The sequence below is a fragment of the Panthera tigris genome, chromosome E2 (genome assembly GCF_018350195.1).
Source record: "Panthera tigris isolate Pti1 chromosome E2, P.tigris_Pti1_mat1.1, whole genome shotgun sequence".
Lineage (NCBI taxonomy): Eukaryota > Metazoa > Chordata > Mammalia > Carnivora > Felidae > Panthera > Panthera tigris.
This window is the reverse complement of record NC_056674.1, coordinates 14,217,515-14,241,221: the sequence shown is the minus strand read 5'-3', so window position 1 is coordinate 14,241,221 and position 23,707 is coordinate 14,217,515. Positions and strand designations below refer to the sequence as shown.

General features: G+C 51.7%; 1 protein-coding gene across 1 annotated transcript in view; it reads left to right on the top strand.

The window, feature by feature from the left end:
* The window catches only part of SPTBN4 (spectrin beta, non-erythrocytic 4), a 74,247-nt gene that overhangs the window by 34,302 nt on the left and 16,238 nt on the right, over nt 1-23,707 (top strand). Inside the window, exons 15-21 of the mRNA XM_042969534.1 lie at nt 261-1,011; nt 2,457-2,659; nt 6,673-6,763; nt 10,241-10,387; nt 11,613-11,876; nt 21,729-21,953; nt 22,945-23,034. Coding sequence (XP_042825468.1) covers nt 261-1,011; nt 2,457-2,659; nt 6,673-6,763; nt 10,241-10,387; nt 11,613-11,876; nt 21,729-21,953; nt 22,945-23,034 — 1,771 coding nt within the window. The remainder of the gene's footprint in view (nt 1-260; nt 1,012-2,456; nt 2,660-6,672; nt 6,764-10,240; nt 10,388-11,612; nt 11,877-21,728; nt 21,954-22,944; nt 23,035-23,707) is intronic.

The window sequence follows — 23,707 nt, the reverse complement described above, 5'->3', positions numbered from 1 at the left end:
AATAGAGTCTTAGTCTTAGCGTTATTACAAAGATACTTTTGACCTCGCTCAGCTTACATTTTGAGAACCGCTGCTCTAAGCAAGTGTGCCTTGTAGGGTTTTATTTTACACCAGCAGAAACTGGGGCCCAGCGAGATAAAGTGACTTTCCAAAGTCACACAGTGGCTGCGTTCTATCCCAGGTCGTTGGGCCCTCCAGGCCCAGGAGGAGTCCCTGTCCTCCTCAAGCCGCCCTCCTTCCCCCCACCAACCCCCCCGCAGGTGGAACCGCATCGTGGAGCTGGTGGAACAGCGCAAAGAGGAGGTGAGCGCAGTGCTGCTGGTGGAGAACCACGTGCTGGAGGTGGCCGAAGTGCGCGCCCAGGTGCGCGAGAAGCGGAGGGCCGTGGAGAGCGCGCCCCGAGCGGGCGGCGCCCTGCAGTGGCGTCTCAGCGGCCTGGAGGCAGCTCTCCAAGCTCTGGAGCCCCGCCAGGCGGCCCTCCAGGAGGAGGCGGCCCTGCTGGCCGTGCGCTTCCCGGCTCAGGCTGCGCGGCTGCACCAGGGTGCGGAAGAACTGGGCGCCGAGTGGGGCGCGCTGGCCAGCGCGGCTCAGGCCTGTGGCGAGGCCGTGGCCGCGGCCGGGCGCCTGCAGCGCTTCCTGCACGACCTGGACGCTTTCTTGGACTGGCTGGTGCGCGCCCAGGAGGCGGCGGGCGGTGTCGAGGGCCCCCTGCCCGGCAGCCTGGAAGAGGCCGATGCGCTGCTGGCTCGCCACGCCGCGCTCAAGGAGGAGGTGGACCAGCGCGAGGAAGACTATGCCCGCATCGTGGCGGCCAGCGAGGCGCTGCTGGCGGCCGACGGCGCCGAGCTGGGCCCGGGCTTGGCACTCGACGAGTGGCTGCCGCACCTGGAACTCGGCTGGCACAAGCTGCTCGGCTTGTGGGAGGCGCGCAGGGAGGCCCTGGTGCAGGCACACGTCTACCAGCTCTTTCTGCGCGACCTACGCCAGGCTCGGGCGGTGCTGCGCAACCAGGTGGCCGCTTCAGTGTTCACGCGGTGGGGGATTGTGGCGACGGGGGAAAATGTATGGAGGGAGTTTTTGCAGGGACCGCTGTGTTCGTGGCTTGTCCGAGGTCAGTGGGAGCGGGGAGGGTGTTTGGGATCGCGGGTTTGTGGCTCATCCAGTGTGAACACGTGTGGGCAGGTGTGTAACAGGATTTGAGGATTAGTGTTTTATCTAAGGTGGCTAACAGTGTGTGCACTATCCCAAGTCAGTAATGCACTTGGATATACATTGCACTGGCTTCCTGCGTTTGTGGATTGTCTGGAAGGAAATAAGAAGGTGAGGTTAATTGATGATGGTTAATGGGGTTCAAAGATCTTGGGGTGGATGAGGGAGGATAAAGATTATGGAAACAGGTAATTCAGGCTGAGAGGTTATCTGGATCAGCAATTGATTGTGGATTATGTGCTTGTGGGTGCCCAAATTAGCAGATAATCTTCTTATTGGGAATGGCAACGTGCATTCCTTACGGAGAGGGTAACTGTTTATGGTTTGAGAGATGAAGTGCCATGGTTATCTGGGAAGAGCGCATCCATTGGGAGATCATTCTGGGATGTGGGAACCAAGTTTGAGCATTTGGACAAGACAGAACATCCTGTTTTCAGATTGCCCAAGAGTAGGTACCAAGCTTTGGAGATTTTAGAAAGGGTGACCACCAGTGCTGGTCATCTAGTGGAAGCTGACCCAGTTTGAGGGTTAACTGGGGGGACAGACGGGGAGCCCCTGGAATTCTGAGGATACTGAATATGGGAGGTGAGGTGGCCTTAAGAGAACCTTTCTAACCCACCCGTCTTACCAGTTAGAAAAATAATCCCAGAGAGGGAAAGAACTTCCTTGAAGTCACACAGCACCCAGTTCAGGCTTCATCAGTTAACCAAGTATTTACTGAGTGCCTCCTTTGTGCCAGGTACTATTCTGGGACTGAGCACACATTAGGAAACAAAACACAAAATCCCACCCTCGTGCAGCTGGCCTTCTAGTGTGTGTGGGGAGGGAGAAGATGAAAAACAAGTAAATGCAAATATATATGTATGTGTGTATATATATATATATATATACACACATACATATATATATATACACACACACGATATATATAATATCATGTCAGGTAATGCTGTGAAAGATAATAAAGCAGGGTAAAGGGATATAACTGGGGTGCAGGGTGGTGTTTTTGGCAGATGGCCAGAGACCTAAAGAAAGTTAAGGAGCCCACTATGGGCATATCTGAAAGGAGGGACCAGCCAGGCAGAGGGACTAGCATGGGCAAAGGCCCTGAGGTGGGATCATGCCTGGCCTGCTGGATGCTAGAGCACAGTGAGCAAGGGGGAGGAGCGAGGTGGCAAGCCTCTCCCAGGTCCAGGACGGAATGGAGCAGGGCGGACCTGAGCACCACCCCTCCTCCTCATTCCCAGGAGGTGGCACTGTCGGGTCTGGAGCTCCCGGGCACGGTGGAGTCAGTGGAGGAGGCACTGAAAAGGCACCGGGATTTTCTCACCACGATGGAGCTGAACCAGCAAAAGATGCAGGTGGCGGTGCAGGCTGCCGAGGGCCTGTTGAGGCAGGGCAACGCCTACGGAGAGCAGGCCCAGGAGGCTGTGACCCGGCTGCTGGAGAAGTAGGTCCCTCGGACCCCAGAGGCACAGGGGGTGTGGTCTGGGCGTAGGGGGTGTGGTTTGGGCATAGTGGGCGTGGTCTAGGCGGGGGTTGTTGCACGGCGGTGTGGTTTGGGCATAGTGGGCGTGGTCTAGGCGGGGGGGGGGGGGTGTTGTCTCAGTACAGGGGGTGTGGTCTCGGCACAGGGGAGGGATCAAGAGGTCAGGGCTCCTCTGCTTTACATCATGATTTCTGCTTCTCTTCCTCTCTCGGATTTTTATTTAATTTCATACCGTTTTAAATTTGCTTTAAGTTGATACTGTGCGGAAAGGTAACTCATGCTCAGAAACCCAAAAGATACACAAGGATATATAATGAAGTTGCTCTGTCAAGCCTGCCCTCAGCCTGAGGTAGCCGAACTGGTTGTTAACGTGTTAACTTCTTTTCCTGGATGCCCTGCATCTGCCCTGCCCTTCTGGTGCCCCGATCTAGCAGCTAAAGGCCAGAGCCGTGTTCTGTTCTAGCTCTCTAGATGGGACGGTGTCCCCTGCCATGCTGGTTGTCGGATATTGTGAGTGAGCACTTCCCTCTGGCCCCAACTGCCTAGTTTCCTAGGAAGCACACATGGTGTGTGTGTGTGTGTGTGTGTGTGTGTGTGTGTGTGTGTGTGTCTTTCCTGCTGCTGTTGCACATTATCAGTCTCTTCTATTACCATCTGTCTGTCACCACCGCCCGGTCTCTTGTCTGTCTTTGTACTAATTAAGCAAAGACATTTACTGATATCTACTGTGTGCCAGGCACTATCCTAGTCCCGGAACAAAACAGTACCCGCCCCCCAAATTGCAGCCCTCAAGTAGAGTCCTTTATAGGGGCTCCTCTAGGCTGACTTTATCATCATCACTGTTTCTGCCCCTCGTGGTGAGCCACAGGGGCCCAGCGCTGCTCCTTCTGTCTTTCCATCTGATGGAAAGCATGCCTGGTGCCTCCACCACCATCCACAGCCCAGAGACCCCAGACCTTCCTCTGTCTGGGGCTCAGGTGTCCTTTTCCCCTAAATTCATCTGGGACAATGCTGGAATTTTCTTTTTCTTTTTTTTTTTTAAATTAAAAAATTTTTATTTTTGAGAGAGAGAGAAAGAAACAGAGCGTGAGTGGGGGAGGGGCAGAGAGAGAGGGAGACACAGAATCAGAAGCAGACTGCAGGCTCCAGGCTCTGAGCTGTCAGCACAGAGCCCAACGTGGGGCTTGAACTCACCAACCGAGAGATGCTGACCTGAGCCAAAGTCAGATGCTTAACCGACTGAACCACCAAGGTGCCCCAAGGCTGGAATTTTGTCAAGGAAACTTTCATGGGGGTTCTGGTCCTGAAGGTATAAACTCATGATCTGCTCCCAGCACCAGGCCTGGACCCACTCTTCCTTTACCCCACACTTCTTGAGTACCTGCTGTATGCCAGGCTCTGCAGAACGAAGAGGAGGATCCTGGTGGACTGCTCATTCTCTGATTCCCTCTTCCTTCCTTCCTTTTCTGTCATTAATCGCTCCATTCATTCTTTCATGTATTCAGCGGACTCAGGTACCGAGTCCATACTCTGTTTCAGGCCCTGCGTGGGGCAATGCTGGGCGTGCAGCCGTGACCAGGATAGCACATGACTCCTGCCCTCACAGAGCTCACATGCTTTCTTACAAGGATGGCCCAGAATGGTCGAGACTGGGATGGGAGAAATGCAGGGGGTTGTGGGAGCCCCAGGGTGATATCTGCCCTAGGCTTGTGCTGGGTGAGGCTGGGAAACACAGCAGGAACTGAGACAGTTCTAATCCCTGCCTCCCTCACCCCTAGGTCACTGACAGTTGCCTAGGGACAGGTTTTCCACCCTGTGGAAGTTATTCTAAAACATCCATTTGCTGGGGTTTGGGGGGAGGGCTTTCCACACCCATAAGGGGGACAGAACCAGTGCAGAGCTGTGGGCTGAGGCCCTGACATCAGACAGGGTCAGATGCTAGCCCCTGCTCTACCCCTCAACCTGTGAGATTCAGGGTGAGTCGTTTAGTCCCTCCATGTGCCTCGCATCACCTGGAACCTGGCCCAGTCCTGTGTGTGAAGTGTTCTCATGATCTGCATGTTGCACTTGAGAGGTTTGGTTAGGGGAATGGCCTTGCCTAAGGTCACAGCCAGGATGTGACCCAGCCGTGATACGAAGGATGTGAACCCTGCTGTTTTCTCTCCCTCCCTCCCGGAAAGGAGGGATTTTCCTTGTTCCTAGAACTGATGCTAGGCAAGTTGGCTGGTGAAGGCCTGGAGGGATTATTTCAGTTCAGTTTCAGAGGCATTTCCCATTTTCTGGCTCTTGAGCTGAGCCCCGGGCAGGAGGGAATCAGTACTTGGCTTGTTTGTCTCTGCCTTGTCTGGTTCCTCTGTCCAGCTCTGAGCCGGGTTCCCTGTAGTTTTCTCTCACAAGCTTTGCCTCTTTGCCTCCATCTATCTGTATATCTCTGTGTCTCTGTTTCCTTCTGTGTCTCTCCCTGTTTTTCTCTACCTGCATCTCCATCTCTCTGACTCTTTATTCTCTTCTGCCTCCCTCTCTTTTTCATACACTTTACCTTTGTTTTTGTCATCTCTCTTTCTCTCTGCCTTCATTCATGCATTCATTCATTCATTCATTCATTCATTCAAGAAATATATATCAAGCACCTAAGGTGTGCCAGGCTCTTTTTCTAGGCATTGAGGATACATCTGTGACCAAAACAGACAAAAATTCCTGCTCTCACGGAATGACATTCTAGTGGGGGAGATGTCATATGTATATGTAACATATACAGTGTATTAGATAGTGCTAAGTTGGAGAGAGAACATTAAAGAAGAAAGCCAGAACGTGTTGGAGGGTGATCAAGAAGGGCCTTGCTAAGAAGGTGGTATTTAAGTAGATGTTGAGGGGAAGAGGGTTCTGGGCAGAGGGAACAGCCAATGCCAAGGCCCTGAGGTAGGAGCAGCTTGTTTAAGGCAAAGGAAAACAGGATGTCCCCAGTCCCCCTCCACCGGGACTCTTGGGCATTTGTACTGTGGGCAGGAGGCCAGGCTGCCTGGGGCTGTGGTCCTGGCTGGCTCCGGGGTGGTGGGGCTTGGGTCCAGCCCTGCCAGTTCACCCAGGCCAAAAGTCTGGCCCTGCTTGCCAGTGTACCTGCCCACCCTCTCTTCCCATGCCCCACTCTCTTCCCTGTCTCCAATTCTGTTGCACCCTCCTTTCTGGCCAGCTGTGTCTTTTACTGCTATCGGCTTGCCACTTCTCTGCCTTTCCCGGTTGTCCCTGCCCCGACTCTGTCACTTTCACTCCCTTTGCCTCCTTCTCTCCCTCTCCTTGTCTACTGCTGTTGGTCTCTCTGCCTCTCTGGCACTTCCCTGCTGCCTTTCTTTACTTGTCTTTCCTTATTTTTTTCTCTTCTTGGGTTTCTTTCTCTTTATCTGTGGGTATCTGTCAATCACTTCCTCTTAAGGTCTGTTTCTAGTCTTGTGTCTGTGTTTATCTCTCTCTGTAGGCCTCTGCACCTCTCTCTCTCTCTCCCTGAATCTGTGTTCCCCTCCTAATCTCTTGCTCTCTAGGTGTCTCTTGATCTCTAAGTTGCTATCTCTCTGTATCTCTTACTCTGTCTGCAGGTTTCTTATCTCTCTCTCTCTCTCTCTCTCTCTCTCTCTCTCTGGGCTTGTGTCTGTCTCTCTGTCCCTCTTTCTTTATAAGTATCTGTATTTCTTTCCAGATGTCTGTCTCCATCCCTCTCTCTCTCTGTCTCTCTCTCTCTTGCTCTCTCACTCTCCCTCTGCCCCTCTCCAGTTCGTCCCTGGTTCTGCCCTCATTGACGTTTCTTTGCCTCTCCCCCCATCCCTGCCTTACTCTCTCCTCTTCCTTGCTCTTACATATGCTCCGGGTTCCTAGCCCTGCCAAGCCTGATGCCCTCACAGCCCTACAGCCAGTGTCCCCCCTGCTCACCCCCCCCCCCCCCGGACCTAGGCATGCCCCAGCCCCTCTCTCCCCATCCCCAGGAGCCAAGAAAACCAACTACGGGCGCAGCAATGGATGCAGAAGCTACACGACCAACTTGGGCTGCAGCACTTCCTCCGAGACTGCCATGAGGTAGGAACTCCAGCTGTGCTGGGCACAGTGACTTCTTTCCTAGGGAGGGAAGTGTTCCTGGGCTTGAGGCGCCATGGGGGCGGGGACGCCCCGTCTAAGTGGGTCGCGGAGCGACGTTCACTTGGAGCCGCCAGGAGGCGCACGGATTCCAGCCTCAGTGCGCAAGCTCCGCGGCTCCCGCCTCCTTTCCCGTGGAGAAGGAGGGAGGGGCCCTGGGCGCCCCTGGCAACGGCGCGCGTTCGCGCCTACGGGTCCCGCGGGGACGCGCGGTGATCTCACCTTTCTCTCGGGAGATTTGTGAGAAGCGCCTTGCTGGGGAGAGTGGTGGAAGACGCAGGGTCAGGAGCAGGCTTGGGTAGACCAGAGGCCCAGAGCGCAACTTCAGTCAAAAACAAGCCTTAACCCCTTTAAGAGTGTCCAGCAATCAAGCTCTATTCCTTTAGAGATGATCTACACATCTGTAAGGATCTCCCCAAATCAGAGATGGTCCAGGTCTCCTTCCCCATTAGAGACGGTTCAGGAGACATGCTATCTCCCCTTCCTTCCCCTGCGTTCCATAGAAACTGTTCTAGACCACATTAGAGATGGCCGGGTAAACATTTTCCTAACCCCAGAGATGATCCTGGTCGCAGCCATCTACCCAGGATCATTGCCCCCTGCTCCTTAATGATCCAGTACCCAAGTTCCTCCCAAACAAGGATGGTTCAGGAACTATTTCCCAATTCCTCCTATTAAAGATGGTTTGACACCCTCCGTGGTGAGCCCCATGGGAGATTGTTGTCCCCACATATGAAATGGACAAGGGCCTCCATACCTCCCACCCCCACATAACTCAAGCTCATTAGAGATGGGTCTGGGACACAAGCCCACTAGAGATGGGTCTAGGAACCCCCTGTCCTCCTCCTTCCCAATGGAGATTATTCTGGCAGTCTATCTTATAAGTCCTTCTGGCAGAACATCTTATAAGAGATGTTCCAGGACTCCTCCCATATCCTCTATCTGTATTTCTGAGATAGCCAGGAATCTGAGTGCTTTCTCATTCGAGATGGTTCAAGAGCCCACCCCACCCCCACCCCATACTTCACATGGCGGAGGTAGCCCAGGCCCCAGGTCCCCCCTCCAGCCATTCGATTAGGTCCAGGAACTCCTCCTCCCTCTTGTGAGATTGTTCTGGACCAAGTAGCTAGCAATAATCTGAGATGGCGCAGAACCCTCCCCTCACCCCCCAAGCTTTAGAGAGGTGGTGAATCCTCCTCCACCCCCCAACTGAGGCCCGGCAAGGAGGCGGGCACGGAGGCAGGCAGGGGGCGCGCGCGGGCGGGCGCGCTGCCGCGGCGCGGGGGCGGGAGCGGGGGCGCGCATCCGCTAGAGTCTCAGCCGTCACCACCGCTGCCACCGCCGTCGCAGTGGAGGGGCGAGAGCCCGCCCGCCGCAGGAACGCTCCTCCGCCAACGCCGCCGCCACTTCAGGTCCCCGGGGCGCCCAGGGGAGGGGGCTGACGCGCGTCCCCGCCGAGGCGTTCGGGGGAGGGGGCTTGGGCGCGTGCTCGCCTGCCGAGGCCTCGGGAGGGAGGGGCGCGGGCGGCGCGGGGGCGGGTCGGACCCGCGCAGGGACCCCAGCCCTGGGGAGGGGCAGGGATGCTGGGAGCTGTCCGCGGTGCTGGTGCGGGCGGGACTGAGGGGCCGGGTCCCCAGGGAGGGAAGCGAAAGAGGGGGGACTTCTAAGGCTACTCCGGAGGTAGTCTGGATTTGCTCTGGGGCTTAAGGAGGTCTCATCCTCTCTAGGGAGCTCTCCTCTGGGTAATGGGGGATTTGACGTTTGCCCTGGGGCTGGGGGTTCTCAGCCTTTTGAGAGGTTTCTTCCTTGGTTCTTGCGCGATCTGTATTAGCCTTAGATGATTGATGGCAGCAAATCACTTTTGCGAGGGTCGGCTTTGGACGATGAGGGTCTTGGATTTGTTCTGGGTTTGGGGGCTCTGATTTTGAGGGCCATTTCCTTGGTTGTTTGGGACTCTAGCTTTGCGCTCGGTGATGGGGGTCAGTCACTTTCGGGGGACTTTACCTTGATGACGAAGTACCATCTCCTTTAGGGGCTTTGCCTTCCCTGGGAGCTGTGCCTGCCATTGGCAAACTCTTCCCTGTGTATTGGAAACCTGTGAATTGAGTTGGGGGGTTCAGCATTTGACTTGGCTCTAGTGTGTGTGTATGACGGAGTCTGAAGCTGACCAGGACCCCTAGGGAGCACATGCTCAGGGGACACAGGGTGGGGTTTGGCCGGCTTAGGATTTGTCCTTGGCTATGACTGCAATTGTGCATTTGCCTCTCAGACCAGCTAGAGTCTGTTTTTTTTTTTTTTTTTTTTTCTTCCAGGAGGGAAGAGGAGGATCTTGTGACTGGGGGAGGGGGGAGAAAAAGGGGGAGGAGCAAAATGTTCCAGGTGCCAGGTTTGGCCATGAGTGGGTAGGGAGATTCCGGCTTGGGGGATAAGTCTTATTTTGGGGGGGGGGGTGTCGCTCAGAAAGCAGCCTTGTGATTGGTCCACCTGCTGAGGGGGTTCTATTCTGTGCTTGCATTTTAGATGACTGGTCTTGGTTGGGCGAGGGGGGGGCGTAGAACTGGCTTTAGTTTGGGAAGGGGGTTGGCTTAGGAAGCTTCTATCCAATCCTGTTGAGGAGTCTGGGACTATATTTTGGGGTAGGCTCATTCGCGGAGCCAGAGAAGGCAGCCCTGTTGCTTACTTTTGAGAGTTTGGCTTTGGCTAGGGGCTGCAACTAGTCATGGTTTAGGAGAACTGTGGTCTTGGAGTCCCAGGGCTGAATGTGGAAAGTCCTGTGGGCTTATTAGGGAAGCTGGAGCTGGGTTGTGGGGGATGGGTTTACCCCAGATTGGAGGGCTCGTTTGGGGAGAACTAGACTTGGATCTAGCTGGGAAGATGTTTAAGGGTTCATCTGGCCATATTGGGAGGTTAGGGCTAGATACAGGCTTCATTTGATACGCTTGGGAATGGGTTGGGAATCTTCGAACTGGACCTTATTGGAGGTGGCTAAGACTGAATCGAAGGGTCAAAGTGTTACTATTGGGAAGACGGTGGGGGAAGATGGGCTAAACGGGAAGTTAGCTAAATTGGTGAAGGTCTAGTTTTGGAGGGTTGATTGGTCCTGGATGGGAGGAGGCTGACTGGCCCAGGAGCCATGCCTTTGGGGGCTTATGAGGAGTTGAGAAGGGCTGCCCTGAGGACAGGGCAGCTAAGACGTTGGGAATTCTGTGGGTGCCCGTCCATCCTCCACCCCTTAAGAAAGAGCTTGAGCTGTGCCCACCCTTCAACAAAGACCTCACCTGCAAAGGTTCTTCCATCCCTCCCTCCCTCCCTCCCCCTAAATCTAGCAACCTGGGCTTTGAATCTGGAACCTTCTGGAGGGGATAGGGTGTTGTGCCAGGTTGGGGGAATCGGCTGAGCTCCTCCCCCTGTCCTGCACAGCTGGATGGCTGGATCCATGAGAAGATGCTAATGGCGCGCGATGGCACGCGGGAAGACGGCCACAAGCTGCATAAGAGATGGCTCCGGCACCAGGCGTTCATGGCCGAGTTGGCTCAGAATAAGGAGTGGCTGGAGAAGATCGAGAGGGTGAGGATGTAGAAGGTGCCTCTGCACGTGCCAGGTGCTGGAGGCCTCCGGGGAACCCACATCTCGGTTCCTGCGCCCTCCACTGCTGCCCTGCCCACTCGCACATCTCTGAACCACTTCAGATCATTTCCACATCTGCTCCTAGCAATGTGGCCTTGCGGAATTCATGTAACCTCTTTGAGCTTCAGTTTTCCCATCTGTAAAATGGCTAGCATCTCTTCTGCGTGGTGCCCTTACTTTCCTGGTTGTTAAGTGTTTTAACTCCCCCACCAGGTTTTCTCTCACTCCATTTGGAGCTCCTAAGATGGATGTTCAGGTACAAAGGCTACAGCAGTCCTGGGAAGCCCAAACGTGAACTTTGGATTCCTACAACCCTGGGCTCTAATTGTGTGTACGCCTCTTACCAGCTATGCACCTTGGGGAATTGTGCTAACCTCTTTGAGCCTGTTTGCTCTGCTTGAAAATTAAGGAAATAATAAATATTGCTACTTCCCTGGACTCTTGTGCAAGTAAAGTCCTTAATACAAGGCCAGGCACCTAGGAGCTTAATTGCTACGGTATTGTTATTTTTCATATGTGATATAACATATGTAGCTCTAGGCCACCAAGGAGCTTGACTTCGGTCTTGGAGGAACCCAGCCTCAACCCTCAAACTGATCCCTACTCTTGCTGGTCCCCTAGACCTACAGCCCTCAATACCCCCTCTCCTGTGACTCAAAGGGGACACCCAAGTCAGCCTTGAATACTTAAATGGCCGTTGATGCCCCACAACTGGTGGCACAGGGCAAAGCTACTCTTTGAGTTTAATGGAAGTCCATTCTCTCTGCTTCTTTTGCTCTTCCTCTATTTCTCTTCTGTCTCTATCTCTCTCACGTATCTGTCTTTCTTATGGCCCTCTTCCCGTGTTTCTGACTTTATGTACATGTCTCTGTGTCCACCACTCTATGTCTGTCTGTCTCTCCCTGTCTTCCTCCCATGTCTTTGTTTGTGTCTCTCTGTCTGTCTCTTGCCTCATCTTTCTTCCCACATCTTGGTTCCTTCCATCTCTGGGCCTGTCTCTGTATCCACCCCTCATGTCTCTGTCTCTTTGTGTGTCCCCAACTCCTTGCCCCTGTCTCTCTCTCTCCACATCTCTCCCTGTGTCCCATTGCCTCCATATTTCTCTGTCCCTCCTCACCTTCCTCTCCCTCCCTCTCACTTCTTGTCACCTGCCTGTCTGGGACAGGAGGGCCAACAACTGATGCAGGAGAAGCCGGAGCTGGCGGCCTCAGTGCGGAAGAAGCTGGGTGAGATCCGGCAGTGCTGGGCCGAGCTGGAGAGCACCACCCAGGCCAAGGCAAGACAGCTCTTTGAGGCCAGCAAGGCCGACCAGTTGGTGCAGAGCTTCGTGGAGCTGGACAAGAAGCTCCTTCACATGGAAAGCCAGCTGCAAGACGTGGATCCTGGTGGGGACCTAGCCACCGTCAACAGCCAGCTCAAGAAGCTACAGGTATGGCCTGGCTCACCCAGACAGGGACTCCCTATGCCACGGGGTGATGGGAATCAGGGTCAGACTCCACTCAAGGTGTCTTATACAGAGGGATTCAATACAGAGATTTATTTCAAATGTGTTAGGAGTGTTGGAAGAACAGAAGGAGAATACTGAGGAAATCCAGTCAATAGTAAATGTTGGAGGTAGCCACCACCTGGAGGGCCTGGGGTACAAAGGGGAGAAGAAGAATTCAGAACCAAGAAGCAGTAGTTAGATAGCCAGCGCACTGACGGCTTCACAGGACCCTGATGCCTGTTTCCTGGATAGAGAAACCAAGGCCCAGAGGTAGGGGAATGGCTTTGCACAGAGAAAGAATGACATTCATGGAGAGCCTCCTCTATCAGTCTGTGTGCCAAGCTCTCCCTCTTTCCAGCAACCCATTATGATCCCCCATTTTACCAATGGGGAAAGTGAGGCACAGAAGGCAAGCACCTGGCCCAGGGACACACAGCTAGCCAGTGACTCCCTAGGACACAGAGAGGGCTCAGGGAACAGACACAGTGTCTGCCTTATCTCCGCTTCTAGCTGGCAGCTGGCCAGTGGTCAGTATCTGACCATTTGACATGAATGGCTGGTGGTGCGAATGTGGGCGTCGCTTTGCACCCTCTCAAGATGTGACAGCTCCTGCCTTTATGTGCCAGGAACTATGCCTGACCATGACCCATGGGAAACTGAGCCTCCAGGAGGTGAACTTACTGGCCCAGGGTAGCAAGTGAAGAGCCTGGATTCAAATCCAGGACACCCTTGATTTTTCACTGCTCCTTTAATATATCTTCTGCATAGTTATGCTCCTAAAGGGCTTGGCATAGGGTCTGGCAAAAAAAACAAAAACCCAAAAAACAAAACAAAACAAAAAAAAACAAAAAACCAAGCTGACTAATAATAAAAGCATGACACTAATTACCATCTATTCATTCATCCATGCAGCGAATCTTTATTGAGCACCAACTGTATGCCAGGTGCTCTTCTAGGTGCCAGAATACAGCAGTGGGCAAAACTGACCAAAAACCATGGCCTTCCTGGGGCTCTCGTTCTAGTGGGGAGACAGGCAAAGGAGCAGAGAGACAAATAGATCTGAATCTGATACCAGTGATGTCATTGCTTTCTACACAGCAGCGGCTCTCAAATGGCCCGGTCTCCAGGACACCTTTACACTCTTAGAAATCGTGGAGATCCCCCAAGAGCTTTTGTTCAGGTGGATTATGCCTGTTGATATTTACTGTACTAAAAATTAAACCTGAGAAATACTTCCATTTTTGATTCACATGCAAACAGCAATAAGAAATCAATCACACGTCAAGCCCAAAGGGTTCTTTTGTGGAGAATATATTTTCCAAGACAAAAAACAAAAACGAAAAAAACACTGGAAGATTGGCACTGTTTTCAGTGCCGCAACTCTTTCCCGTCTGGCTTGATAGAAGATTCTCACCTTTGCTTCTGCCAGCATTTGGTTACAATAGCACGGGTCATATGGTCCCTGCAGAACCACACTATATTCTTGGAAGGGAATGGGTGTGATAAAGGCAAAAAACACCTTAGCACTCTTATAAAATAGTTGTAACCTTGCACACCCCTTGAAAAGGTGCTGGGGATGTTGTGAGCTCTTAAGAAACGAGGATCTGTGACTGTCAGGGTCCCAGACAGAAGCAGAAAGCATGCCCCACCGAGGATAACTTGAGGAAATTCAATGCTCTGCTGTCGCTGTCTTGAAATTCTTCATAATATTTGAACAAGGGGCCCTGCGTTTCCATTTTGCACTGGGCCCCACAAATTTTGTAGCTAGTCCTGAGCCCAGCCCATCTGGAAGCCGGAAGGCAGGGGGGCCGATTGAGGCCGTCTGCATGTACGGGTCAGGCCCCTGGGGCACAGAGCAGGGTGGAGAAGCTTAGACTGGCGGTCAGGAGGGGCGAAAGAAGGCAGCCAGTGCAGGGGAAACTATTACTAGCGTTGTTAATGGTCTTACTGCTATTGCTAATTCCTCCCTGGCAGCACATTGCGGTGGGTAAAGGCACAGACCCAGGAATCAGGCGGGTCTGGGTTTGAATGATAACACTGCGTCTTACCAGCCATACGATGTTAGGCAAGTGGCTTTGCCTCCAGCTCCACACCTCAGGTCCTGCTCTGTGTGATGGGAAACACCATCATGCTAGGTCACTCGTTGGCAGCAGGACCGCGGGAGGCAGTGGGGCACCATGGGCGAGGTCATGGCTGTGGGAGCCTAGCTGCCTGGGGTCAAGCCCTGGCTCTCTCATTTGCGAACTGATTGACCTGGAAATTACTTCACTTTTTGTGTCTCAGTCTCTTCGTCAGTAAAATGGGCACAATGATAATACTGACCTCACGTGGACGTAGCGAAGATTCAAAGACATAATTTATGGAGTTGTTTCAGTATTTGTTTACAGGTTTTTAAATTTTTGTTTTCATTTTCTTCAACCGGATGGAGCGTATCATCACTATAGTGTGTTCAAAGTTAGTTGGTAGTTATTTCCTGGCCTTCGGTGTCGTTGCTATTTATGCAAAACAGTTATTTCCTTTGTTTTCCGTTTGGGGTATCCCTCCCACTCATTTTGCATTTTATTTTATTTATTTGAAGTGTTTATTTATTTTTGGGAGAGAGGGAGACAGATCTAAAGCAGGCTCTGCACCCATAGCAGTGAGCTCAATGGGGGGCTAGAACTCACAAACTTCAAGATCATGACCTGAGCCGAAGTCGGACGCTTAACCAACTGAGCCACCCAGGCACCCCTCATTTTGCTTTATAAAAATGTGTTTTGGGTGGGGGGTGCCTGGGTGGCTCAGTCAGTTAAGCGTCCGATTCTTGATTTCAGCTCAGGTCATGGTCTCATGGTTCATGAGTTCAAGCCCTAATCGGGCTCTGCGCTGAAAGTGTGGAGCCTGCTTGGGATTCTCTCTCTCTCCTTCTCTCTCTCTCTCTCTCTGCCCCTCCCCTGCTCACATGCATGTGCTCTCTCTCTTTCTCAAAATAAATAAACTTCTCTTACAAATGTGTTTTGGGGGACGCCTGGGTGGCTCAGTAGGTTGGGCGTCCGACTCGATCTCAGCTCAGGTCTTGATCTCAGGGTCATGGGGTCAAGCCCCGTGTTGGATTCTGTGCTGTGTGTGAAGCCTACTTTAAAAAAAGTGTATTTTGGGGGGTGACATATGAAACGTTAACATAGTGCCAAAGGTTAGAGCTATCTTCAGGTCATGTGATCTTGCCAAATAGCTTGCCTGAGGCGTGCTGCCAATTAATGCTCTCTCCCCAACAGCGAACGGGGGTTCCTGTTTCCTCCCATACTCGCCCACACCCGGTGTTGTCACTTTTTAGATTTTTCCCAGTCTGATGGATGGGTGTTTGCATTTGTATTTTCTCCCGTGACTGGTGAGCTTGAACATCCCTGTCTTTCTTTTGGCCATTTAGGTTTTGGAGGGAGGATTTGGGGCCTCCTACTCTTCCCTCCCCAAGGAAGGAAACATTTGTTCAAGTATTTGTTCCAGGGAGAGGCTGAGGCCCGGCAGAGACAAGGGTCTGGCCAGGATCACACAGAGATGGGAGTCGGGGCAGGCCCCAGAACGGGACTTTCCCCAGCAGAGGGAGCCCGAGGCGGCGGGGAGTGACTCAGTAGGCCACGGCCCCCAGATGGAGCCCAGCTGGGCCTCTGGAGCTGCCGCTGGGGAGGGGAGGGGCTGCCCAAGGCCCCGCTGTCCCCTGGGGCCGCCTGAGAGCTCAGACACTGGGCACACGCAGGAGGGCGGGCGGCCGCCATCCAGCCGGCACATTTCCTGGCTGCCGCACCCCTCAGGCCCCGGGGCCAGGCAGGGCTGGAGCGGGCTGGCTCAGGCAGAGGGGGTGTGGATGTGTGAGTGGTCTGCCCTCTCGGCCTCTCTCTGGGCCTGTCTCTCGGCCCTGCTCCCCGAGTTCCTCTGTGTGGAAACTCTGGGAGTTTCTGTCTCCCATCATCGTGTCTCTCTTTATTTCCCTTACTCTCTCACTCTCTTCTCTTTTTCTTTCAGTTCTCCATCTCTCCCTTGATCTCTCCTGATCCCTGTGTCCTCCTGTGTCCTCCTCCCTCCCCCCTCCCCAGCTGCTGCCGCCGGCTTCCTGGGAGCCCACCTGAGGCGTAGGCCACGTGACCCAGAGTCCTCTCTCAGAGCCTCCTGCCCAACTGTGCTTCCAGGCCCAGGGACCAGATGGTGGAGTCCCAAGCCCCCACTTGCCAGGTCCTCAAGGGCCTGACCAGCTGGTCTGGCTCAGCCATGGGCTCCTGCCTGGGGAGGGGGGTGGCTGGTCTCCTGCCATCTGAGGGGGACGGGCCAGGGGAAAATGCACTGGAGGATTTGCAGCTGCTAGGCTGAGTCTCTGGGGACTCCTTACCACCCACCCCACCCCTGCACACACACACACACACACACACACACACACACACACACCCCGCACCAAGTAAGCCTCTTTCTCTGGCCAAGGAAACACCCCTCCCCCCCCAAGCATTCTTTGTCACATTTCTTCATGAACTCAGCATGGCCTAGGGGGAGAGTCTGATTCAGGAGCTGCACATCCAGGGTTTGAGGCCCCATTCCACTACTGTGTGACCCAGGGCAAGTGACCCCACCTTTCTGAGCCTCAATTATTTTTTTTAATGTTTATTTATTTTTGAGAGAGAGAGAGAGAGAGAGAGAGAGAGAGAGAGACAGAATGTGAGAGGGGTAGGGGCAGAAAGAGAAGGAGGCACAGAATCCAAAGCAGGCCTGAGCCAGAGTCAGACGCTTAACCACTGAGCCATCCAGGCACCCCTAATTTTTAAAATTCTTAATTTTTATTATTTTTTATTTTTTATTAAAACTTTTTAATGTTTAGTTTTTGAGAGAGAGAGAGAGCTCAAGCGGGGAAGGGCAGAGAGAGAGGGAGAGAGAATCCCAAGCAGGCCCCGCACTGTCAGCACAGAGCCCGATGAGGGGCTTAAACCCACAAACTGTGAGATCATGACCTGAGCTGAAATCAAGAGTCGGATGCTTAATCAACTGAGTCACCCAGGAGCCCCTAATTCTTTTTTTTTTTTTTTTAATTTTTTTTTAACGTTTATTTATTTTTGAGACAGAGACAGAGCATGAGTGGAGGAGGGGCAGAGAGAGAGGGAGACACAGAATCGGAAGCAGGCTCCAGGCTCTGAGCCATCAGCCCAGAGCCCGACGCGGGGCTCGAACTCATGGACCGCGAGATCGTGACCTGAGCTGAAGTCGGATGCTTAACCGACTGAGCCACCCAGGCGCCCCCAGGAGCCCCTAATTCTTAATTTTTCATACTGCCCAGCTAAGAGAAGCAGAACAGCTTAGTGACTAGTCCAACAAACAAAGTTAGCACACGTTTACAGAGACCTTACTCTGTGCCAGGCACAGGGCCAGGCACTGAGATCCAGCTGTGAATGAAGCAAACATCCCCGTCTTCCTGACCTCCTGTGCTGTGAAGATTACATAAATTAATCCTGGCCAAGCGCTTAGAGCAGCTCCTGTCAGGGGGCAGGCAACAGGATGTGTTACCTATGGTTGTTGTGATGGTAAGAAGTATAATGTGAAAAGTAAAAAGGCTTCCTTCCCCGCCGCCTCCCCCCCATGCACAGTCTCGCTCTCCAGGGACGAGACCCTTGACACAGAGATGGACCACACTGAAGCTCGCCCTTTTCACCTGACAAAACACCCTGGGTGTCCTCTCTTGTCAAAGAATATATGGATCTCGTGTTGGGTGGCTCCACCATCCATCTTTAGCCGGCCCTCTGCTGAGAGACCTCTGGGCTGTTTCTAATCTTCTGCTAGTATGAATACCACTGCGAGAGACATCCCCATCCATACGTATTGAGCCCACGTGCAAGCACTTCTGTAGAAAAGAGTCCTCAAGGTCCAATTTCTGGCCCAAAACGTGTATGTGTTAAACTTTTTGAGAGAGATTTTGAAAAGGCAGTGGACACACCTCCATGAGACAGCATTCTTCCTCCCAAGTGGTCATCATCAAGCTTTCTCATCTCTGCTAATCTGAGAAGTAAAAGATACTCTTTTTTTTTTTTAAGTTTATTTATTTATTTTGAGAGAGAGAGAGAGCGAGCAGGTGCACATGCATGAGTGGGGGAGGGACAGAGAGAGAGGGAGAGAGAGAATCCCAGGCAGGCTCCACAGTCAGTACAGAGCCCAATGCAGGATCTCAGGAACTGTGAGATCGTGACCTGAGCCGAAATCGAGTCAGACCCTTAATCAACTGAGCCTCCCCAGACGCCCCTGAAAGACGCTTATGGTTATTTTTTTTAATGTTTATTTTTGCGCACACACGAGAGAGCATGAGTAGGGGAGGGGCAGAGAGAGAGGGAGACCCAGAATCCTAAGCAGGCTCCAGGCTCTGAGCTGTCAGCAAAGAGCCTGACACGGGGCTCGAACTCATGAACCATGAGATCATGACCCGAGCCGAAGTCGGACGTTTAACTGAGCCACCCAGGCGCCTGTGTCTTATGGTTATTTTAATTTGCATTTCCCTTAACACTGAAGGAGGCTAAACATCTTTCTGTGTGTTTAATGACCAACTGTCCTTCTGTAACCTTTGCTCACATTTACAGGGAAGGATTCACATTAAATGAGTGTTCAAAATATGTGGCATTCTTGCAGAAGTAGAAAAGTGTCAGTCCTGTAATTATCGCATCTCAGTTCACACAGCCACTTGGTGGGCAGGTTATGGAGGGGTTTTGATCTAGTGGAGAACTAGAATTTGTAACCTTAACATTTCAGATTTATGTGTTTCCAGAATTCGAATGCATTTTGATTTTCTACACATTGCTGCAGTGATTTTCTTAGTGAAAAGGGTTTTGGAGTGACTCTTTTGCTTTGCTTTGATTTCTGCAGCATGTAATTATGCCTTTTGAAATTTCTTTTGGATGGTTTTGACTTGTTATAACGTTTGATTTTTATCCATTTTTATGACTCCTACAGATTGTTAACTGTATCAGCTGGGACTCAAGGGTGCAGTTCATAGAACTTCAAACCACATTGACTTGGGCTAAAGGGGAGGTTCTTGGCTCACCTAGCTGAAAAATCCAGCGGGTATGCAGCTGTAGGCATGGCTGGATCAGTTACTCAAATTATGTCCTGGGCAATCTGTCTCTTTTTCTGGGACCTGCTTTCTTCTGTGTTGGCCTCCTTGTCCGGGAGTCTGTTCCTTCCTGGTGGCAACTTGGCCCCCAGCACCCCGGGCATATGTTCTAACAGCTAAGGGACCCCATGGGAAAGAGAGCACCTGCCTGAGCTCACTCGCTTTTCCCGCAAAAGTGGGAAGAGTTTTCATTGGCTGATCTTAGGTCACATGCCATCTGTTACCCAATCCCTGTGGCCAGGATGGTTGGTTTCAGTGTTCTGATTGGCTAGGTTGGGTCATGTGGCCACCCTTGGAGCTCAAGGTTCTTTTAGTCCCTCAGGAAGCTCAGGTCTGAGAGCAGGGTTTGAGGTGCTGCAGAGGAAAGGGTGAATGGTGGGCTGGCAAAACCAACAGTTCTGCATTACCGAACTTTGGAACAAAAAGTCTTCACTTGATTCTTGGGTCTTGAGTATTGAGTTGCAGTCATTTGCTCTAATCTGTTACCACTTAATTTCATTATTGTTTTGCTTTCTTTTATGGCTTTCCCCCATCTGTTTAGAGTCACACAAGTAATAAATTAATATATTCTTTTGGTAAAAGATCTTACTAACCTAGAAGTCTTCAGTAAGACGTAAAGTCTCCCTTAGCCATACCTCTCATTCCCGCACCCAAAGGAAACCTCAATTATGATTTGGTGTGCATCCTCCTGGACCTCTTTCTGTGCACTCATTCACTACCTGCATGGATTTTTACTGTTTTTAATTTTTTAATGCTTAAATTTTTTAATAATTATATTTTATGGCTCAGACATCAAAAGCTGTACAAAAAAATCCTATGCAACAAGTCTCTCCTTCACCCCTGCCCCATTCATGGAGTTCTTGTCTCCCCAATAGGTACCATCTGTGATTAATTTCTCGTTTATTCCAGAGACTCGTTATGCATGTGCAACCCATGACAAATGTAATATATTCAAATGTGTGTCCTAAGTTGCTTTTTTCTGTTAACAGTAGGTCTTGACCATTATTCCATACTGATGTGGATTTGTTTAACCATTTCATTCTTGATGGGCATTGTGTTTATTTCTAATTTTTTCCCATTATAAACTCTGCTACGATGTGATCCTTGGACAAACAGCTACAATGAACATCCTGGGACAAACATCTTTGTGCACATGTGCCAGTATTTCTTTAGTTACATTCCTAGAAGGGCAAGTGCGAGTGCTGGGTCAAAACGTATGCACATTTTTTTTTTTTTTTTTTTTTTTTTTTTTTTTACATTTTGATAGGACTTGCCAAATTGCCTTCCAAAAAGGCTCTACTAATTTGCACCACCACCGACCGACAGTGGCTGAGTGTGCCTGACCGTCCCTCTACATCTTCGCCAATACTAGATATTAACCGCCCCTTACATGTTTGCCAATCTGGTGGATAGGGAAAGATACTTTGTTTTAAATTGTATTTTCCTGCTGATTAGTGAGACTGGGCATCTTTTTCCGGTGCTTAGTTTGTCTTCTGTGTATGCCTTTTCACTGGGAGAAGTGCCTGTTCACATTGGGCCAGCCTTTGTCTTTGGCATTGAACAAATCACAACTGAAGACCTTCTACATGGCAGACACTGTTCTAGGTGCTCAGGAATACACAGGCCAATTGACACAAATCCTGCCCTCATGAAGCTCCCATTCTAGAAGCAGGAGACCAATAAAAAAAAACCCTCAAATAAAGACAGAATTATCTGATGGTGGTAAGTGGAGACAAAGGAAGCAGGGAGAAGGGGAATTCTTTGACTGTCAAAGAAACTAGCTCCTTGTTCTAATATGTGTTAAATATTTTTTTCAGGTGGTCACTTGCCTTCCAACTACATTTAGAAATTTTGGTTGATGCAAAAGTATTTTATGTGGCCAAATTTATAAATCTTTCCCTTTATGATTTTTTTTTTTTTTTTTTTTTTTTTTTTTTTTTTTTTTGCTTGGAAAGATTTTCTCCATCCTAAGATTATAAAAGCATTTGTCCAGGTTTTCTTCTCTGCCTTGTGGATTTACTTATTCCATTTAAGTCTTTAATCCATCTGGAATTGTTTTCAGCACAAAGAGCAAGGAAGGGATCCAGCTAAACTGGTTAGCCAGTTGGCCCATGACCACTCATTGAATAATCCATCTTTTCTTTGGAGATTTGAAATGGCATCTATAAAATGTATGAATTCTCCAGTGTATTTGGGTCTGCTTTTGCACTTTCTGTCTACCCCTATGGCATACCAGCCATTTAAATCACTATAATGTTGTATTTATGACGTTTGGAAAGGTTGGCTCTTTTGGACAAGTTACCTAACTTCTCTGGGCCTCAGTTTCCACCTCTGTAAAGTAGGGTGGAAATTTGAAGGGTTGTTCTCACAATTAACGAATTAGTGGGCCGCTTTAGTCCGGGGGGGCAGGTAAGCCTCTTTGAGAAAATAATGTTTGAACTGAAATCTGATTGACAAGGCAGAGCATGCCTGGTAGGGGGAATAGCAAAGGCAAAGGCCCTGAGGCAGGAACTTGTTTAATGTGTGGCAGCATCGGCGAGGAGGGTAGGGCTTCTGCAGGGCAAGGGCCCAGTGAAATGGTGCCTCGTGGTGACGGGTTTGGCCGTCACCATGAAGGTCCTGGAGAGCCGCAGCAGGATGGGGAGGGAGGGTGGAGCCCGTTGTCTCTGCCCCTGTCCCCACAGTCGATGGAGTCGCAGGTGGAGGAGTGGTACCGCGAGGTGGGAGAGTTGCAGGCGCAGACCGCGGCGCTGCCCCTGGAGCCGGCCAGCAAGGAGCTGGTGGGCGAGCGGCAGAACGCGGTGGGCGAGCGCCTGGTGCGCCTGCTCGAGCCCTTGCAGGAGCGCCGCCGCCTGCTGCTCGCCTCCAAGGAGCTGCACCAGGTGGCGCACGACCTCGACGACGAGCTGGTGAGGACCGGCGCGGGGACGGGGCGGGACCGGGGTAACCGGGAGGTGAGGGTTGCGCGGATGGGGCGGGTTAGGAGGCCACAGGCGAGCCGGCGAGCCAGCGGGGGAGTGGAGGTTGGGAGTGGGGGCGAGGCCGTGGGACCTTGGCGAGTTCAAGGGCGGAGCTGACTGGGAGACCTACCGACTGACACCGCGCTAGACCCAGTCACTCAATCCTTCCCTTACTCATTCACTCGTTCACTTATCCACGCATTTATTCATTCACCTTTTCCACGCTCACTTACTCTCATTCCTTGATTTATTCATGAAGCCATTTAGTTGTTCACTGACTCATCCTTTATTCCTTCCCTCGCTGATTTATTACCATCCATTTATTCGCTCGCCCCTCATTCATTCATTTTCGCAGTTAGTCACTTCCTCATTTGCTCATTCGTTCATTTACTCACGCATTTGCTCATTCACTTGATCGTTATGGGCCCAGCTCTGGGCTTGGATGATAATGCAATGGGGGTGACCAAGATGGACCCCTTTCCTGCCCATAGAGGGCTCAAGAGTCCAAGGCGGGGGGGGGGGGGGGGGGGGGAGGGGAGACAGAGCTCTCTGCAGACAGTGACAATCCAGGGTGATTAGGGCTGTTATGAGAAAGTTAGGAGGCAGCTGGCCAAGGTCCAGAGTCAGGGAGGGTTTCCTAGAGGAGGGGATGTCTGAGTGGAGACAGGAAGAAAGAGTCCCAGTGAGCCCACTGAGGGAGCAGGAAGGGAATTCCAGGAAGCAGGACGTGCCTGTGCAGAGGACAGAGGTAAGCACGAACCTGGCTTGAGTGCATGCAGAGAGCAAAGCAGAGCATGTCAAGAGAAGGGGCCAAAGATGTGACCAAGACTCTTTGGTGAGGAAGGGCCTTAGATACTGTGCCGGTGGCTTCCAGTTGAATTGGGATGCAGGGGTCCTTGGGTGCATTCTCCCCTTGACCTGCTCCCTGCATCCTCCCCAGGCATGGGTCCAGGAGCGACTGCCACTGGCCATGCAGACCGAGCGAGGCAGTGGTTTGCAGGCTGTCCAACAGTACATCAAAAAGAACCAGGTGAGCAGAGCCAGGGTGAGGGTGTGGGTTAGGACACATCTGGATATGAGAGAAAACAGGTTCAAGTGGTTAAGGCCCCAAAAAGGAAATTCGCTGGCTCTTGTGATGGGGAAGACTGTGATGGACAGCAGGTATAGATGCATCCAGGTACTTCCGTGATGTCACGAATCTCTCAACACGGTGTGAGTGTGGGTGTGTGGGTGTATGTTTCTGTGGTAGCTTTGTTCTCAGGGCCAGCTCTTCTCCCCTGGTAGCGAAAGACCTCCAGCAGATTCAAGTGTACATCCCACCAGTAAAACTGAAGAGGATTTCTCTCTCTCAATATTTTCAGCAATAGTCCCAGGGATAAACTCTCCCTGGCCAAGCTTGAGTCCCATACCCATCCCCGAACTAATCATGGTGGCCAGGGATTTGTCTGCTCTGTTGAGCTGGTCTGGACTCAGGGCCCACTCTTGGAACCTGCAGGTGGAGTCAGCGCTAATCACCTGGGCTGAGATTGAGGCAAGGGGGTTCCTCAAAGGAAAGCCAGGGTCCCATGAGTAACAGAGAAGCATGGCTGTTGGGCAAGGACAAAGAAAAACAACAGTAGATGAGAACTCAAACCACCCACAGGGAGAAAGGACGAGATAATCAGTGGGAGAGCGCTGACTCCCCAGCTGATCAAGGTGGGGGT